The sequence below is a fragment of the Podarcis erhardii genome, assembly GCF_964252035.2.
Source record: "Podarcis erhardii genome assembly, chromosome: 11".
Taxonomy (NCBI): Eukaryota; Metazoa; Chordata; class Lepidosauria; order Squamata; family Lacertidae; genus Podarcis; species Podarcis erhardii.
The window spans coordinates 27,024,438-27,044,809 of record NC_138501.1 but is presented as its reverse complement, the minus strand read 5'-3'; the positions used below and the strand labels follow the sequence as shown (position 1 = coordinate 27,044,809).

The 20,372-nt window shown below is 41.9% G+C and overlaps 2 protein-coding genes across 3 annotated transcripts; one reads left to right on the top strand and one right to left on the bottom strand.

The window, feature by feature from the left end:
• Positions 1–2,272: 2,272 nt before the first annotated feature.
• POLR3G (RNA polymerase III subunit G) lies at positions 2,273–10,291 on the top strand. 2 transcript variants are annotated; one of them, XM_081880838.1, is made up of 7 exons: positions 2,273–2,423; positions 3,258–3,387; positions 4,182–4,253; positions 5,390–5,440; positions 5,997–6,064; positions 6,818–6,928; positions 7,706–10,291. In XM_081880838.1, exons 1-7 carry the CDS (start codon positions 2,304–2,306, stop codon positions 7,790–7,792), a joined length of 639 nt encoding a protein of 212 aa, XP_081736964.1. In that variant the 5' UTR covers positions 2,273–2,303; the 3' UTR covers positions 7,793–10,291. The 2 variants fall into 2 exon arrangements, with proteins under 2 accessions (XP_081736964.1, XP_081736963.1); XM_081880837.1 differs by having other exon boundaries at positions 5,994–6,064.
• LYSMD3 (LysM domain containing 3) lies at positions 8,986–19,305 on the bottom strand. The gene is made up of 3 exons (XM_081880836.1): positions 19,036–19,305; positions 17,573–17,857; positions 8,986–15,147 (listed from the first exon to the last, which is right to left on the bottom strand). The coding sequence occupies exons 2-3, from the start codon at positions 17,840–17,842 to the stop codon at positions 14,572–14,574; spliced, it is 846 nt and encodes a 281-aa protein (XP_081736962.1). The 5' UTR covers positions 17,843–17,857; positions 19,036–19,305; the 3' UTR covers positions 8,986–14,571.
• Positions 19,306–20,372: the final 1,067 nt, after the last annotated feature.

Here is a 20,372-nt window from a genome sequence, read left to right as displayed (position 1 = left end):
GGGGAGGGTGAAAGGAGCATCAAGAGTCTCCTTTTTTATCTGTGACACCTCATCTGGATGCATGAAGCCCTTCTGGATAGTGGGGTTTTTATTTCTGAGTACATGTGTATAGATACCTTGATTCCATGCATGTTTATTTAAAGCAAAATCAATTTGGTTCAATGGGACATGGAGTGCTTCCCCATTAGGCATTTAGCTCTGCTTCATTCACTCGCTTCTTACTGGGCATGCACATGACACTGTCCAATCATTGCCTCTTTATCTGTCTTTTTTCACACAGCAGGAAGACCAGCCACAAGCCTGGAAAAAGGTTGCACTCCTCAAAAGTGCTGGTGAGGGGTAAAACTCTGCCCCATTTCCCAGCAAGGACCCTATTGCCTTGAGGGTCATTTGCAGGCAACCTGCTTTTGTGCTTCTCCATTAGCCATTTTGCTGGATGCTTCTGCTCCATGTGCATCAGTGGAAATGGGAGGCATTGGCTTTCACTGGGGGAAGGGGCTGCATTCCTGAAAATACCTGGGCAGGGGAAGAAAACTGCTGTTCCTGCCAAGATTCCTTGGGGTACCAAGGATAAGCAGTGCCAGCAAACCTTCTTTTGGCTGGGCCACATTGTTACGTGTCCTTTACCTGATGTCTCACCCATAGGCGCTAGGGGTGTGGAGCACCCGGGCGCCGGGCTTTCAGGGGCACCAGGCCGAAAGTCCAGGGCCTGAGAGTTGAGTCCGGGGAAAAGCCCGCCCGTTGGTCGGAGCGCCATGGCGGGCTCTATTGCTGCGGGCAGCTCTGCACCGCGAGTTCAGGGTCGACCGAGCCAGCGAGACACTGAAGTGGCTGGCCGGCTCCACCTTCCTGCACACCTGGGACTGGGCAACCTGGGGGGCACCGGGCGGATCTTTGCACCTCAGCACCGCATATGCTTAAAACAGCTCTGCTGTTGTCATATGGCAGTTGGATGTGGCTTTGCCAAATGGCCCTGTCGGCTGTACAGCGAGGCCTAATTAACCCCACCGACTGCAGGTTCTGCACTTGGTTTGTGCTTTTTTATTAATACGACGGACATGATAATTAGTAGCAAAAGTGGATTATGTGTTTCTTCAAGTTACTTCTTGGGGTGGCTATTTGTTTTTAAAAAGAAAATTCATATTTTCTCTGTATACTCTGCAGAACAAGAATAAATATTAAATGCAAGGTGTTCTTTTCAGGAATTTGATATGGCCAGGTCAGGCCGAGGAAGAGGGCGTGCTGCCTTGACCTTTGACATTGCAGCAATTGGCTTTGTTAAAGGTGATTAAAGGAAGCTATTGGTTATCTTACTGGGCATGCACATGACACTGTCCAATCATTGCCTCTTTATCTGTCTTTTTTCACACAGCAGGAAGACCAGCCACAAGCCTGGAAAAAGGTTGCACTCCTCAAAAGTGCTGGTGAGGGGTAAAACTCTGCCCCATTTCCCAGCAAGGACCCTATTGCCTTGAGGGTCATTTGCAGGCAACCTGCTTTTGTGCTTCTCCATTAGCCATTTTGCTGGATGCTTCTGCTCCATGTGCATCAGTGGAAATGGGAGGCATTGGCTTTCACTGGGGGAAGGGGCTGCATTCCTGAAAATACCTGGGCAGGGGAAGAAAACTGCTGTTCCTGCCAAGATTCCTTGGGGTACCAAGGATAAGCAGTGCCAGCAAACCTTCTTTTGGCTGGGCCACATTGTTACGTGTCCTTTACCTGATGTCTCACCCATAGGCGCTAGGGGTGTGGAGCACCCGGGCGCCGGGCTTTCAGGGGCACCAGGCCGAAAGTCCAGGGCCTGAGAGTTGAGTCCGGGGAAAAGCCCGCCCGTTGGTCGGAGCGCCATGGCGGGCTCTATTGCTGCGGGCAGCTCTGCACCGCGAGTTCAGGGTCGACCGAGCCAGCGAGACACTGAAGTGGCTGGCCGGCTCCACCTTCCTGCACACCTGGGACTGGGCAACCTGGGGGGCACCGGGCGGATCTTTGCACCTCAGCACCGCATATGCTTAAAACAGCTCTGCTGTTGTCATATGGCAGTTGGATGTGGCTTTGCCAAATGGCCCTGTCGGCTGTACAGCGAGGCCTAATTAACCCCACCGACTGCAGGTTCTGCACTTGGTTTGTGCTTTTTTATTAATACGACGGACATGATAATTAGTAGCAAAAGTGGATTATGTGTTTCTTCAAGTTACTTCTTGGGGTGGCTATTTGTTTTTAAAAAGAAAATTCATATTTTCTCTGTATACTCTGCAGAACAAGAATAAATATTAAATGCAAGGTGTTCTTTTCAGGAATTTGATATGGCCAGGTCAGGCCGAGGAAGAGGGCGTGCTGCCTTGACCTTTGACATTGCAGCAATTGGCTTTGTTAAAGGTGAAGCGCTACCTGAAGCAGTATTTGGGCCTTCTCCGCTATATCCTGTAAGTATCTAGCAAGCAGCCAGAATTTCAAACCACAAGTTGCCATTGAGGTGAACTGTTGCACTTGCATGCCACATAACAAGAGCAAGAAAATGCCAAGTCTTACTGCTGGTAGACTAATATTGGAAAACAATAAGCCAGGCCTTTAGGCTTAAACTTAGTGAAGGTGATGCTAGACAGGAACACAGGAAGCTGTTTTATACTGAGTCAGGCCATTAGTCCATCTGGTTCAGTACTGTCCACATTGACTGGTAGTGGCTCTCCAGGTGCTGGCGCATTTGTGTGTGTGTGTTGGCTGAATTGTTTCTCTTAGATTACCAAACCAGCGTGCACTTGGGCTACTGGTATAAAAAGTGCCCAGGGTTTTTAGCTGCTGTTCTTTGACAGTAATTAAAGATGTCACAGCACTTTTTGTGCTGTACCCTCCAGTACTCCTGTCATTGCTGGAGAAGCATTTTATGAAGATTCCTATGAAATAAAAAAAGGTTATGTGAGTTCTTTTTCAAGAGAGACAGAGAGTCAGAGAGAACGGCATAAAACTCTATTTTGCAATTGAAGTAATGACATTGGAAGGCACTTACACTTGCACAAGGAGGGGCAACTGATTCTTGCCAATCTCTTTGACGCATTGAAGCCCCTACCACTCCCCCCCCCAAAAAGTTGCTTTCTCACAGTTGGGAGCCCCTCTGGAACAAGACAGGATATGGTGCAATGGCTGTAGAATGTAGCAGGGATTGGATGAGGAAGAGTGTGTCTCACCTTACACAAGCAAAAGAATTTTCCACTAGTACAAAGCTACCATTAAATACAATCCAATATGTGTGATTTTCACAGACAACAGATTACAAACCAACACCACTGAAAACGGGAGAGGATGAGGATTACCTTTTGGCTTTAAAACAAGAGCTCAGAGGGGCAATGAAACGGATGCCTTATTTTATGACCAAAAAGAATGAAAATGAAGGTTAGTTTGCCGTATCATTTTATTCTGGAAAGTATTGTGCATGCATAGGGACGCGGGTGGCGCTGTGGGTTAAAGCCTCAGCGCCTAGGACTTGCCAATCGAAAGGCCGCGGTTCGAATCCCTGCGGCGGGGTGCGCTCCCGTCGCTCAGTCCCAGCACCTGCCAACCTAGCAGTTCGAAAGCACCCCCCGGTGCAAGTAGATAAATAGGGACCGCTTACCAGCGGGAAGGTAAACGGCGTTCCGTGTGCTGCGCTGGCTCGCCAGATGCAGCTTGTCACGCTGGCCACGTGACCCGGAAGTGTCTGCGGACAGCGCTGGCTCCCGGCCTCTAGAGTGAGATGAGCGCACAACCCTAGAGTCTGTCAAGACTGGCCCGTACGGGCAGGGGTACCTTTACCTTACCTTATTGTGCATGCAATTTTTTCTGTAATAGAATTAATCCTGTGTAACTAAGGGTGCAATCAGTAATTTCTTGAAGAACAGTGTTAAGGTGCCATTGAATCTGTACCCCTCTGATCTGGACATGTTCTAACCTGTCTTCTAGTTCTGTTTGTGATGTGATCCAAATCCTTCAAACGAAGGTGGTTATCCCCATAAAATCCCCAAGGTTTTTCTTGAGAGCCTTATACAAAATAAATGCACAAATATGTTATTGTGAGCAAAGCAGAAGAGGGATTTTCCCCCTGAAAATAGTCCTTTGTGCATTTTAACTAAATAAAGATTGTGGTTCTGCATTGGCTTTGTCTGAATTTATAGTATGTATATTTCACAACTCTAGGTTTTTGTCTTCAGGTTTTGTACCTGTTGAAAGATACAGCAAAAAATACTTGCAGATGAATGAAAAGGACCTAGAATGGACCCCAGGTAAGGAAACGTAAATTCCAGTTAATTTTGGCATAGAATTTCCCATTGTTTTCCAGTATCTAGATGTAGAACTCATTTCATGGTTGGTTCATTGTTTGTTTTAGGTTCCTCTGTGCTATTCAGCTAGTAAAAAATGTAAACCTAAATAAATACCTCTCACCCAGAGCTGAGTGGTATTTTTAAAAAAGTGCATTTACACCTAGAATTCTTTTCCACTTCAACCAACCACAAACACTCATTCAGAGCTTTTTCCACTTCAACCAACCACAAGCACTCATTCCCATATTTTCACACCTTTCCAGAGAAAGGACTGCTTCCCAGTGGTCCCTCAGGAGTACAGTACATTCCTTTGTCACACTTATTTGAAAGATGGAGGGCCTATAATTGTGGTGAGGCCAAGTTTGTCTAGAACAGGGCTAGTGAACTTGTGGGACTCAGTCAGCATGAGCAGTGGTCATGGATAAAGGAAGTTTTTGTTAAGCACCAGTCAGAGAGGCACAAGTTTCCTCCTCCCGGGTCTAGTATATGTTGACTCCCCTGAGTCATTTCGGGTCTTCTCAGTCAAAATGTGCATCTTGAGCTGTGTACAAAATACTGAGGGCCATATTTCTCAGTAAATAGCCCACATATCAAACTTCTCCCACTCCCTTTTCTCAGCATTGCCAATTCTCATGTAATGATACTATCCACATTCAAATAGAAGCTTGATAGCTGGAACTGGGACACCAGTGGCCATCTTGGGCCTCACTTTGCAAGGCTGGGATCGAAGGGTGCATGGCTGTTATGTTTGTCTCATACCACCCTGCCGTCCTCGAACTGCTTTATGATGCTGGGATCTGATCTGAAATGATTCACCCAGCAAATCATTCAAATCAGATCCCAGCCTCGCAAAGTGGCACAGGGCTGGCATGATGGCATGAGCAGGATCCCCCAGAAAAATGTGCCCGGGGCCATTCCCTCCATGCTACGCCCCTGAATTGCTGGACTACAGTCCCATGATCTCCACTGGCAAGCGCCAGGATGGGAAAGTCTTGCTACTGTTCTGAATAAAATGTCTTTGGTCACAGAAATACCTTTAACGTGAAGGAGCATAAACTATTAAAAATAACTAAAACTTGAATGTATCTTTTGTGAAGACTGGAGAAGACTCCCAAGAGAGCTGAAACCAAAGAAGAAGACTGAAAAAGGTAACATGCATATTAAGTAATATTAAGTAACATGCCTCTTAGGAGTAAAAATATTTTCTTGGGCTGTTGACCAACAATATTGTTCAGTATGCCTTATTTTGTGCTATAATTGTAATGAGAAAGGGGTTATTGGTTGTTGGATCATAGAAAAGAGAAGAGAATACTTTAAAACACACACAACCGAAACCTTAAAATAACTTAGGCATTTGGTTTTGCAAGGGATTGATCTGGTAATCCTAAAATTTACAAGCATTTGACAAAAGTTGCCACTGTCAGGTAAGTTACACTGTTTCTTTCTCTCTCTCTCTCTCTCTCTCTCTCTCTCTCTCTGTGTGTGTGTGTGTGTGTGTGTGTGTGTGTCATTAACACCTCCTTCCCAATTCTAACACAAATGAAGTTACTCCTGGGATTTCCACAGGAGAACTTGGTTCTTGGTATAGTAAATTCTTCCTGATTCATTCTTTGCAAACAGGGAGCTTTTTCACTTCCATAATGAGTAAAGTTTGTTATAACTGCATTTGAAGAGTATTAAGGTAAGAGGATTTTTCTTCAGCAGGTGGAAAACCGAAGAAAGCAAAAACTGCAACACCAAAAACTAATGTGGATGTTTTGAAAAAGATAGAGGTAGAGTTTACTCTGCTTTACCTTCTTAGGTTTTATTATTCAGCAGCAGTCACTATTGCTAGTATGTCTCCACTGTGAACAGTGATGTACAAAGTAGATTAGGCTCTATAAAACTCATTGGCTGGGGGGAATGACAAACTTATGCATAATTTAGGGCACCTTTACATAACTGCAAGGAGTTCTTGTTTGCCTTAACTGATGGTTGCCTTGAGCAATTTTATGCTATGTGACAGGATGGCAAATAAAAAACAACAACCAACTGGCATGTTCAAATATTTAAAAATATTTTTTAAAAAGATTTGAACACAAACCAGTGTGTTGAAGCCAGCCAATTGAAATCATGGCTACAGTATTTTAAGCACTATTGATTCCTGTGGGTCTACCCTACGTTTGACTAAGCCACTTTCTCTTATCTAAATTGTAAGGTTTCTGGATTTTCCACTGGATCCACTTCCTCGTAATTCATATTTTTTTTTCTGATCCTTGAGTAAGGGACTTTGGAAAGGGATACCAGAAATCTGTTAAGGATTATTCATTCCCCATTTGGAAAATAAGTAGCATGTGATGAGATGAAATTAAATTACAGTTATGTCCAAGAATTATGTCATAATCATGCTATTTCTAAAATCCTTTTGAACTCCTTGAGTTCTTTGCTTAGTTCACCTATCCGTTCGTTACTTGACCAGCAAGAATAATAAAAAAATTAGCTGGAAGTTCAGATGATGTCACAAATATCTTGCTAACCTTTCCCAGGAGCTAGAAAAGAAAGGAGACGAAGAAAAGTCAGATGAGGAGGAAAAAGATAAAGAGGAAGAGGAGGAGGAGGGAGAACCAGAGGAGTATGAGGAAGAAGAGCACGAAGAGGTATTGGTTTTCTTAACAAATAAAATTATGTAGAGAGCAAGATGGTGGCAATAATTTTCTTGACATTATACATGATTGGGGCAAGTACAATAAACTTGGTGTACCTGTGGCTCTTTGAACGCTGCTGAACCACAGCTCCCATCATTTCTTGGCCATTGTCCATGCTGCTTGGGGCTGATGGGTATTGGAGTACAGTAACATCTGAAGGGCTGCAGATTCCCCATCGTAAGTAGTATGGTGTTTCCATAAGATGTTTCTATTCCTCGCACTTTATGTTACAGTTAACAATAATATGTATTTTCATTGCAGAACCAAATGAAAGAACCATATCAATCTGTATCTTGTTTACTTTATAAAGCAGCTTTCTTCCACTTTCTACTGTATATTGTATTGTCAACAGAAAGATTGGGGGGGGGGTTGCTTTTTGTGTCACTTCTGAAAATGCTTTATGGCCATAGTCTTAACCACACTTAATTGAAAGTACATTACATTGAAATCAATTGGCTACCAAGGAAAATTCATTTAGGAATGGAGGGCATGGGTGTCAAAAGTGACTGAAAAACATTTAAATTAGGTATGTTGTTAACACAAGCATTTATATTTATAATTACCTTGCCTTCAACTACCAGCACGTTTCACTGGGATCTATATTTATTTGCTGCATGTGTAACATTGATTTCCACCAGTTACATAAGGTTTGATATAAACACAAGGAAGTATCTGCGACTGTACTTCTTGCACGTAGCAATTTACAGTATCTAATATGATTTTCTCTAGGAGAACGACTATATTGCTTCCTATTTTGAAGATGGAGATGACTATGCAGCAGGCAGTGATGATGACATGGATGAAGCAACTTACTGAAATTGTTTTGAGTAGCTGGGAAATACAGTTGGAAAGTCTGAACACGCTCTTGAGTTACCTCTAGTTATGAAATAATATAATTTCAGAGGATTAACGATAATTAACTCTCATTTTGCTGCAGCATGGGAGTATGTTGACTCAATATTTGAAGCAGGCTGTGTATTCACTTCCAATTGATGGAATGGTAGATTGTGTTGGCGGCATGCTAAAGCACTCAGATGTGTCCTATATAGACCATGCTTTGTTATCCTGAACTAATTTGCAGAAATGTTATGTGCCTGACAACATAACACTGAGCTAGCCTGTGCAGAGTACCATATCACTTTGCATTGCTTATGAAACTATGTTGTGGGGAAGGAAGAGAAATGTGTGCACTGAAGTTTAAAAATCTAGCCTTTAAATAATAAAAACTGTTTACTGAAAACAGGATCTGGTGTAGTAGTGTGTGATAAAATACAGTTGCAGGTTAGCTTGCTTTCTAATAAAGGGTTGCCCCCTTGCATCATCACAAGAGCTTTGGATAAACAGTACTTGGTAAGGCCACCTGAATTATAATATAAAAATGCTTACTGAACTTCCAGTTCAGTTACAGGACAACCAAAACTCAAATGGCAAGAACTGATTTATTGCTGTCTGATAAAAGTTCACCAACAATGACAGTCTTGCAGTGCTTCCAAGAAACATTATGGTAGTAAATAAAAGAATAGTAATAGTACTTCTTATATCCCTGCTTAAAAGGGTTATTTTTTAAAGAAGCACAATTAATTCCATATATCCTACCATCCAGTTTCCAGTAGTGGCCTCTCCCTTTTCCAAATGTCACCCCAGGGACTTCTCCAAAATACAGTTGTTGTTGTTGTTGTTGTTGTCTTTTCCATTGTAGCTTTTTTTAAAAAAAATCAATGCTTAGTGTTGTAATCTTATGTAAACTGCTTGATTGGGTGTGCCTGAAAAGCCGTACTGTATATATAAACACCTTAAATCAATAATGAAATAAAATTTGGACTAGGAGATCTGCTGCACAAGAAACATGTTGCAGAAGAATCCCCTCTTGACACCTCTGATGTGTTGGAGTCTGCTTTTCACAGTAGAACACAGAAATGGGCATGCCAAAATCCTTTGCTGTAGCTAAAGCGGCTTTTTGGATTAGTGTGGAATATGCATAGGGTACATCAATTGATCACTAAACAGGATTAAAAATATATTTCTTTATTTTTATTTTTCTGGAATTAAGAATTCAAAAAGAAAATATATTCTTGCCATCTTATAAATTCCAAAACTTTTATAAACGGCTTAATTATGTAAAGAACATTTGTGGCAGTGCTCCTTTGAATAACCAATCCAGGGGTAAAAACATTTCACGTGGTTTCATAGTACAATACACAGATTAAGAGCCAATTTCCCTGTTCAACCATGGATTGTATTTGGAAATCTGGTGACCATATTCTAAATATTTTTCTCTCTTTTTTTTTGTAGAATTCTTAAAATTTACTACTGTAACCCTAAGTATGTAGGCAGAAGTTCCCCCTGAAATAAAGGAGGCTTGGACAACTTTAGTATTGAGCTAGATTTGTCAACAGGAACCACTAGAATGCACAGCAAAATAATAATAATAATAATCCAATAATCCATTTTCTGGAACATTATCTTTTTCTATCCTTGCCAAACCATAGATTCACCACACATGATTACAAAGTACTAATTTCTGCCACATTGTTTTTGAAAAGAGAAATACATACACCAACAGCACATATGAAGTGCTTTAACATACTTTTTTCCTTAAAGCTACTGCAAGTCCCATACTCAGAAAATAAATCAGTGTCTTTAATAAAACAAGCAGGTCCTCATTGTGATATTTCAACAGACCTTCGATTTCATGACTGCACTATTCACTTTTTCACAAAAGAAACAGGTTTAGCATAGTTAAATTGCAGAAATAAGGCACAGATCCTTGAGCTATAGCAAAGTCCAAGGTAGTATTTTTGGTACATAATACTATGCTGATTATTATTTTCACTATTTGACAATAATTTTTCAGATGCCTCAGTTCAAATTATCACTACAAAAATGATTTAGCTGTGGTACACCAACCAGTCTTTGTGATGTGTATACAGTTCAAGTGTAGGTCGTTTAGAAATTTTGCTGCATGCTGCCTTGCAAGTTTTATCTAAAAAGTGACAGAGAATTTTAATAAATCTATCTAGTCAGGTCTATAAATTCCCCTTTTATGTTTAGAACTCTTCTACACTTGGCTGTGTTTGGTATTCCACTTTACCCCACCCCCCAAAAAAATTTCAGAAGTGGCACATCTGCAACTTTCTTTTCCTGCAGTTTTCCATTCATTCCCTCAGGTCATTTCATTTGAATGCACATGCGAAACTGATTGCTTAGAGCACTGATCTTCAGTGGGTGCGTCAGGAACCGCTATAGGTTACAGCCTGGTCTAAGATGGGTTGCAAGAGTACCACTACCACCACCATACAAATATATGGTTTTTTATTAGCCCCTAAATTTATGCTTGGGTTAAAGGTGGATCCTGGGTCAGAAAAAGTTGAGCTAGTGGCTTAGAGTGTCTTTTTTTAAAGGCCTGTATAACAGTCGCCTAGGTCACCTAAGATATAGTTCTTCGCTAGGTGAAGCAGTCTATCCACTTGTATGGATCCTGCTATACTGCTCTTGTCTCTTTTTGCTGCCCACATCAACTGTGATCCAGCCATAGTCATATAGAAAAAAATCGTATTTGTGTGACTACTTGCAGCAGAATATGAATGGGGATGACCCTATTCTAATAAATACCCTATTGAAAGCACATTCCATTGTTTCCCCATTCTAATCCAGGAGGAGGATAAGCTCAAGAGATGCTACACCCAACACCACATCAAAGCAGTCCAAACCCAGCCACACATCCAAGGGGTAATATACAGTGCTGGGCTGCATAGTGATAGTGATACGTTTTTCTCCATTTCTTTTAAAGACATTCACAGCTTTCCCATGGGGAACTGAGGAATTTCATGAAGTACATCTCAGATATTTTCACGCATGAGTAAGGATGGTAAGGGAGCTTTAAAACACAAAACCAGATGGCTAAGCACCCCTGTTCTTATAAATTCATTAAAAGAAAAAATGGAGTAACACATGCAGAAAGCAACTGCATTGGTGTTGTTCCATAAGCGAGTCACAATAAAACAGAGCAACCACATCCAGGGATGAATACTAGTAATTCAGAATAATGCTTCATGAATCTGATAACATTAACTGTGTGGTCCACAAAAGCTTCCGCTATAATAATTTTTTAAGCATTTAGAATTCCATAGGACTTTGGAATCATTCACACATAATCATAATCCACAATTAATGGTTGACTGTGAACACACCAATCTTGGCTGCTCCAAAAAACAAACTCTGATCCTTGGCCTTACATCCAAAGCAAGGATAGTGGTTGGTTTCACTTCAGACAAACTACAATTTGTTCTTGGCTTACCAGTTGTGGTTTGTTTGGTGTGAAACAAACTATGATCCCCACTTGAGCATAACACTAAGAGAATGTTTTAGCATGGCATGTGAGCTGGGCCAGTGATGTTTTTCCTGCAACTGATGAACGTGCCTATGCCTCAGATATTTTGTTCAAATTTTAAACCTTGTATCTTCCCTACAAATAACATACTCTGTTTTTGGAACTCCATAGCACAGTTTTAAAAATAAGGGCTATTTACCACATTACAACCAAACTTTAAAAATAAGTTGTAAATAGCTTGCTTCTGTGGCTTTTATTGAAAAATAAAGAGTCTATATAATAAAGATTTCTGCTGCCATCATTTCACACATGTGAATATTTTACTACAACTATATATTGTCAAGCAACACCTTTACTTGTTCGGCTATAAACCATAACAAAGAAAAAAAAAAAGACATTCAGAGTTCAACCACAGATTTGGCTCTTAATTTCCCTGCAGCCAACATAAAATTTTCCTTGTCCAACATCAAAAAGCACACAAACTCACTTGATGCAACAAACATTTTCCTGCAGCTAAACTCAAGACAGGTATATTTTCAGAAGGATCTTTATATATAGGACCATGGGTAATGTTAAGAGGACACTGTTCACTACCAGTTTCCAGAACACACAGAAACACTGTTCCAAGGGTTATATCTTAGAGTGGCCATCCAGAAAAGCCAAGGGCACAGCACTAAAACTTAATTCTATGAAAGCAATTATACACGAAGCCAACATAATTAACTCCAAATAGTTTTCTTATGGTCTGTCCTAATATATGGATACACCCTAGAAAATCTAAAGGAATGAATAGTTAACATTAGGGCTGGGCGATATATTGATATATCATCCAAAACCAGCTGGAAGTCCATATCATGATATCTGTTTCATAGTTTTTGACCTGGCAATATATTTTGAATCATGATGTATATGTGTGTGCTATGCAAAAATTACGTGGGAAAAACCATGAAGCCAGCCAATACCTCTGCACAGCTCCATCCTTTTTTCAGACACTGTGATATATTGTTATATTGTGATGTTTAGCTGGTGATATATTGTAATGTTGAAAACCAGATATTGCCCAGCCCTCCTTAACATCAAGTCCAAAAAGCTTTCTCATACACAAAAAACTTGCTGAGATTTAGATACTGCCTGAATCATAATCAGCTCATTATCAAGTTCTCTAGCAAGTGTATATAAAGCAGTAACTTGCTTTTGAGAATTTAAGAGTGAGCCGTTAGTTATAGTGACTAGATGTGAAGATGTCTGTGTCGGCATTCTATTATGACAGTTTAAGTGCCAAACTTGTATTCTAGCCTGAACAGGCCAGTCCACTTGTGCATGGACATATGCAGCAGGAATACCAACAGGCAGGACCAATACTTTCTTTAGATATCGGTCCTGCCTGTTGGAATTCCTGCTGCATATGTCCATGCACAAGTGGACTGGCCTTCTGTTCGGAATGGAGTTGGAGACTGAGACTACAAAGTTCTACCCCATATACATGATGTACACTTTAGCATTACATGTCATGTAAATACACTAACATGACAATCTGAACCATGTCTACTCAGAAGTAAGTCCTAATGAATTCTGTGGTGCTTCCTGCCAGGAAAATGTGGGAAGCTTCAGATTGCAGCCAAAATCCTGTTCTAGAAGACACATCTAAAAATATGCGGAAGCAAGTTTATGTATTGCACAGGCTGGCAGCATACTTCTTACTGTTTAAAAAAAAAGAGGGAACATTTATGTATAAATAAGGGGCATATTAAATTAGGATTATGGGAATGTGTGTTTCACTAATTTTCAATTACTGTAGTCCCAGCTAGCAGGTTTTTTTTAATACTTGGCCATTTTTTCTACTGCATGAGTTCTCTGTGGAACTTTTAAACTAGAATACTAGAATATATTTCTTCAAAATAACCAAGAACTGCTTAAGAAAAAACCTGTCTTCTATTTTTCTCAACAACTTGTGTTAGCTTGCTTCTCTGCCTTTTAGTATTATTATTAGCAAAACTCCAACTTTGCAGGTTAATATGACATGAGAAGGCATCATGGTTTCATGGTTAAGTATGCTTCTGCATAAGAACATAAATATTTCCTTTTTGCTAGAGGAAAACAATTTAGGGGGCCGTTAGCTGACTCTATGTAGTCAAGTGCATTAAGTAACGGTTTTATTCAATGACGTTCTACTCAGGGCAGGTCCACCTTAATTAATGTAATGCAATTTCCATCAATTTCAAATGGTTTACTTGGAGTATTATTAACACTGGATACAGCCCTGTTTACTGCAATAAAAATCAGTTTAGACATGTGAGTCACATGTTTGTATGAGTAATCCCTCATTTTACACAGGGGTTCACTTCCAAGGGTTAGTCATATATGCAAACATCACATATAGTCAAAGTCCTTGCAGGTGAGGGGGAAAGAGAGCATCCCTAGCAGTCCCAGAGCTGGTGCAAGGCTTAAAACCTCTTTTCACACCAGGTAACTGTTCCCTGCAAAAAGTGTCCACTGGGACTCCAATGCCTTTCCATTTAAAGGGTAGGGGAGAATGCACCAAATTACATATACATTTGCACCTTTGGAACTCTTCAATTGTAACAGCACTTAGGGGGGTCGCTTGGGAGCAGAAAGATTACAAGTAGGCAAAGGTTTAAGAATACCCTTCCTTGCTCAACAGCTTTTGCCCTCCCAAAACTGTTATTAAAGGTAGTAACAGTATCAGTACACTGTTACAGATGTTTGCATGCCAAATGCATTTAGTCTCATTGATCTTTTCTCACGAAAAGGTACTGTAAATATCATAGTCCATGTAGTGTATGTTAGATCAACAACAGAGCATTGTACTTGTTCTGCATATCTGATAAGCTAAACTGTTTTTAACCCCTACCTTCATGATTTGTATTATATTCCATGCTATAAGAGAATGGTTTATCTTTTATAATACAGGAAGCTAGCTTACTTCCAGACTAAAGAAAACCATTTCATTGTTTGCCGGCTGCAATGAAGGTACTTTTACTTAGTGGAAGTTTGGCAGCTTAGATCCACATATTTTGGCAGATCCAGACAATTGGTATTCAATCAACAATCTCACACTGAACCTGGCAACAACTTTTCCATTGAAAGGTGATGTCTTCCATACCCTCTGCAAGAGTTTTTATTAAATGCCACCACAAAGATAGCTACTTTCCAACTCCACACAGGACCCGTTGTTCTTTTTTCTTTGCAGAACACATTGAATGATTGCCAAAGACTTTAGCATGTAAAGCAAAAATTTCAGTTATCATGAAATAGGGTGATTTATTCCATTTTCTAGTGGTTTGGGCTGAGATGGTGCTGTAACTGAAGTATATTCTGCTGTAGAATGGTGGCTGACATCCACTTTAGCTAAAACTTCATAGTATAAAAGATAAAAAACAGGAGTTATTATTACCACCACTACCATTATCACTACTGCTGTTGACCATCTTATTCCCCAGTCTGCTCCATAATGAGGATCTTTCCGCTTTATGGATTTACCGTCCGGTTCAAAGTTTAACTGTTGGGTTGATAAGGCAGAAACAACTTCATTAAGATTCTCTCTCTTTGTAGCATTACACTTTACTATTTGTTCTATATCACGGTCTACTTCTTTCAGAAAGTTACCAACAGTCTCTGTGGAGAATGGCTCAGAAGCTTGTGATGCATCTGGGGTTTCTGTAGAGTACAAAGTAGAGGCAGATCTTGAAGCTTGCCTGCTTTTTGGAAAGCTGTGTGTCTCAGTCAATACACTGAACTTCTTCACTGGAATTTTAATAGTTCGCAGTGCAAAGAAGTCCTGATCTGTAATAAGATTGTTCACCCTTTTGATATCTGCTACCTGAAACACAACAGTTAACAAAGGAAAGAATTAGCATTTTTGAAAAGGCAGCTCTTGAGTGTCCAGCATTCATTTTCCAAGTCCTAACTGTTGAACTTCTTTTAAAAAATAAATTGGAACAAAAAGCCTGGCTACATGTTATTGCAATTGAAACAGCCAGTTATGATTGTGGGTAGGAAAGGCTATGGGAGTCTAAAGGATCTAATCCCAACAGGTCAAAGAAAAAGAAAGAAAGAGGGGCGCTGGAAGCACTGGCTCACCTTGCCTTTCCTATTTCCCCAGGATGGTAAGAAGAGCCCCTGTGAATCAAATGACTTAGAATGGGCTTCTTACCTCCAACTACGTTGCTGTACTGTTTGTTATGGTTCTTCTGCTTAAACTATTTAATCAGGAGAGAAGCAGAGGAAATTTGTTATTAAAGAGTCAACTACTCAACTGAAAAAGAAAATGATAGCCTAGTTAGCAGCAGGAGTTTGGGTTACCTAGGGCCAACCATGACTCCTTTCTCCAGGCAAAGAGCTATTCTGGGGTTCTTTCTCATTCCTGAAGGGCAGGGAAAGTCATGGAGTGAGTCAGTGCTTCAAGAAACTCCTGATAGGATAACATGTAGTCCAATGTTTCAAGGGCAAAACCAGATATTGTGTAAGTCACAGGTGTTCCACATACACCCAGTCTTATTTAAATGCACTTGTTATTGGCCCGCTAACACTACACATATAAAGTAAAAGTTCCTAAAGGTGATCCTTGTGTCACATGTGCACCTAGTAAGCACTTTACCCAAAGCCTGTTACAGCTGTTGTGGCCTAAGAAAAAAATAATTTAGTTCTCTTAGTTATCTGATTTTCATAATTCTTTTTTTTTTTTTTTTTGCAACCAGCATTTTTGTTCTATGAAACTGATTAAATAACTAACTGTAAAGCACCGTTTCTACTATTCTATGCATCTAAACCAATTACCACTCATACAAAGTGCTTTGACTCCCCACAACTGGCAAGATGCTGGGATCTGGAAAACCTAAGTTAGCTGTATTCAAGATCCTTTTCTTTAAACAATATGTACTCCCCATCTGCCATGACATATTACAAACCGTCTTTTGAAAACGCCTTTCAATTAAAAAACAAAGAGCTTTCCATATGGTATAAGGGGTTGTTCAGAACTTCTTAGGAACATAAAAGTAGCAGCTGATGGGATACTATAGAAATTTCAGCTACTATAACAAATGTTAGTCACTTGATTAAAGAGATGGGACCACATTCTCCGAAACAGGCAATTGTGTTGCCCTTCTTGCAATTTACCCTAGTCTAAGAAAGGGGAGAGGTTTTCAGGAATGCACCTCTCTTAAAAAAATTAAATAAGGGAATAAAATATTTTAAGAAACTTTGTGTCTTAGGTTGCTTACATATGAAACACCCAGAGGGTTCTGCCTTTTAAAAAAGTATTTGAACATTAATTTGTGCAATATCTTAACTGACAAATTCCAAACTATGCACTGTATGTAAATAGCTGCTAACTGTAGCCCAATAGCCTTTAAGGCTGCAATCCTAAAATCCATTTACCAGATAGCAAGGTCAAAGGGAATTACCTCCAAGCCTTTACTGGGGATAACAGAGTTCAGACAAAGCAAGGACCTGTGTTCAAACCTTTCCCTGCTCCTACCGATTGCTTGTCTTACCCCCAAGATTTTATATGCAACTTGCATTTAAAACAGTAGGACTTGCTGCTTTTCTTTCCCCATTTACCCCCACCGGAATATATGTTTTTACACTTAAAAGAATGAATGTAGTAGTAATCTGAGGGGCTCTTCTAACATGTAATTTGGGCCTAGTGGACTAGAATTTATGAGAAGTAAACATTATCCAAAAAACATTTTGGAAACATAATTATTGTGTGCTGACTCACACATACCAGTTTATTTAGGTCTGCAACCATTTGGTTGTTGTAGATCCAAATGATGATTCATTTGAACATGCATGCATATCCACGCATGGGTATCCTGATACCAAGTTATCACTTCACTGCACATAAGAGCAGAAACTTTCAACCTGCTATGACCAACAAAGTTCTGGAACCTTCTGTGGCAGCACCATAATATACTCCTATTCAGTGAGGCAAAAACCATCAAGGGTTACATTGCACTAAGTCTTAGTTTAAACTTAATATACCTAGTAATGCCCATTCATTTTAATGGGTCTACTGAGTAAAAGTTAAATACAATTCTAAAACCTATGCAAGACTCTTGTAGTTGCTTCACAGCACACTTCAGTGTGGTACGAATCTATCAAATCAAGTTGTACAATGCATCTTGGGTTGTGTCAAACAAGTTTTTTCTATTGCAAATAAGTCAATATTTTTGTATAATAATTTAAAAGCTTTCTGTGTTCACATGTCACAAAAATCCAATGGGAAAAGTTGCATACAGACTTACTGAACAACAATACTGAAGAGCTATTGCATTTAGTGTGTCTCCTTCCTTTATATCCTTGGTTATAAATACGATATCATCAATCCTTTCTCTTGATGTACTTCTTCGGACTTTCTCCCTTCCCCTGGGTCGCAATTCATACAGCTCCGTTTCATCTTCCAGCACATCACTGTCAGAACTGATACCATTCCCAAATGTATACAAATGATTATCCACTGTGGGCTGCACTACAGCAGGGAGCTGGAAACTGAAATTCTGTTTTTTTGCTGTCATTCTGTCAAAAGGAGTCTAACAGAAGAAAAAGAAAAATAGGACAACCAGTCAAACAGAGCATCCCAGCTTAAGTACTAATTTATATAGAACACCTATGAGCAATAGGACAACAATTTCACCTCCCTGCTGCCAACCCACACATATTCCTAAAAAAAAAAAACACCAAACCATTTGGCATGCACAGATTCTCCAGGTTAATAATTGAAAACAAAACAAATAGAAATGGACACTAGAGAGACAACAGTGCTTGCAGGGATGGAGAGGGGAGAACAGAGAATGAAGACTATCATTGAACCTGCATATTTGGAAGTAAGAAAACTATCTAGTAATCTATATGAGAAGCAAAGTATTTCAGTAGGAAGCAATCCTGTTTCTGATTTACAGTGTATACAAGAACCACCTGCCCACCACAGAAACACACCTTCTCAGCTCCTAACCAACCCCCATCAACATTATCTGGGCATTATCTTTATAGGGATCCCTACATCAAGCTTGCCTATTGGGCAGAGGAGTGGGGCTTGGACCTGTAAGAAGAAGCCAAGTTTGCTTCTGACAGCCTTCTGCGTCTTTTTAACAGTAACAAGTTGGAGGAAAAGTGGCACCTGCTGAATGATGGTCTGGAAGCTACACATCCTAAACACCCAGATAGCTGAGCCCAGAAAGGAAAGCGGACAAAACCTAGAAGCGGAGCACTCAGGAGGGCAGGTCTTTGGACCACCCCTTGGCAAGATGAGCAGGAGGACCCTTAAAGCCCAGAAGGCCTAGTTCGCCTCCCATTCCGAAGTGAAATAACAACAACACGCGTTGTCATCAAAAAAGCGCCTCCCCCCCCAAGACCCCCAGAAGTGAGCGAAGCGAGGATGCCGAAGGAGCCCCCACCCACCCCGACCAGAGCATCGCATGATGAAGGGCATCGGAGGAGTCTGCTGGGCCAGGCCAGTGTGGCCCGCCTAGTCCGGCCCCCGGCGGCCAACCGGAAAGCAGCATCCGAGGGCCCCAACTGCGCTGCCCACCCCCACCGGCGGCTCTTTCGCCGGCCGAGCTGGGCTTCCGCCGACCCCCCCCCCCCGCCCCGACCCCTCGGAAACAGCAAACGCTCCTAACCAAGGGGGCAAAAAGAGAAGCAGACAGAGCGGGCCCCTTTCCCTGGGACGGCAGCTCCGGGCCCCGCAGCGGCCCGCCTTCCACCCTACCTGCTTCCCTCAGGAAGGGGCTCCTCTTTGTGGAGGGAGGCAGCCCGCGAAAGAGACATGCCAGCCTCCCGCCTCAGCCGCCGGTGACAGACTTCTCGCCGCCCCTCACACCGGAGGCGGCACCTGTCCCTCCCGACCCGCTCTGGGCAATGGCCGCCTCCGAGGAGCCGCTTCGCCTTGTTTCCGCGCTGACAGGCCAGGCCCCGGCCGAGGCAGCGGAGCGGCGCCGGCGCCACGTCCGCAAATTAGCGCCACCCCCTTTTTTTTTTTTCGCCCGCCGCCAAGGCCCGACGGAGGGAGCTGCGGGGAGTGTGCGCAGGCGCAAAGGCGGCTGGCTCCAGCGGCGGAGAGGGGAGGTTGTCGCGCTCGGGTGTTTGGAGAGGGTTTCTCCTCCGCTCCGGCTTCAGGAAGAGCGGCGCGTTGTGGGAGGGGGGCAGTTTAGCGGGGGGGGGCGGGGGTTAGTGGCTGCGTATTGCGCAGCGTTTCGGCAGGCAGGCAGGGTCCTCCCTGTTTCCAGGCGGGGAAGCAGGGCAGGGAGCCTCCGGACCGCGCGTGGCAAAAGTCTGGGCAGGAGTCACAACTTGTTAGTTGAACTCTGGGATCTAGTCCTAACCATTCTCTATAAACGAGTGGGTTGGAATGGTTTTCGAGGGTGAGGATCGAACTGGGCCCTCCAGCTGTTTTGGGACTACAGTTCCCATCATCCCTTGACCACTGGTCCTGGTAGCTAGGGATGATGGGAGTTGTAGTCCCTAAACAGCTGGAGGGCCAAGTTTGGGGATGCCTGGAATACATCATGGGTTAAAAAAAACAAAACCGCGCATGCACACCCGATCAAGACACCATCATCCGTCCCACCCGTCCATCTCAAGAGAGTCATTTGCGCTGCAATAGTATCACAGACGAAAGTCCGGGGTTGAGACGTCCTGACTTGAACTGTTGAACCCTGAAGCACGACTGCAAGGTGGAAAACATCATGCACACTTCTGCTTGTCCCTTTTGGTCCCCTCCTTTCCTAGGGAAAATCTGCCCTTTAAGGCATATCCACACTTACCTTTTTGCCCCACAATTCCCAGGCACAGAACCTCCGCTTTTCTTTTTTTCTTTTTGCTGTGATGTTTTCCCTGCGAAAACTCATTATTTAAAGCTGTAGTGCAACAAGCAGCAATTCAGGTTTTCTGCACATTGCATGCTCTGATTCGGCATTAAAGAGCGGTTTTTTTGCAGGGAAAGCTCTGGTGCAAAGAAAAAGAAAAAGAAAGCCCTTTAAAGCTCCATGTCAGAAAAGAAGCAGGGGTCATAAATAAATCACATGGAGTAAGTGAAATTAACTATTA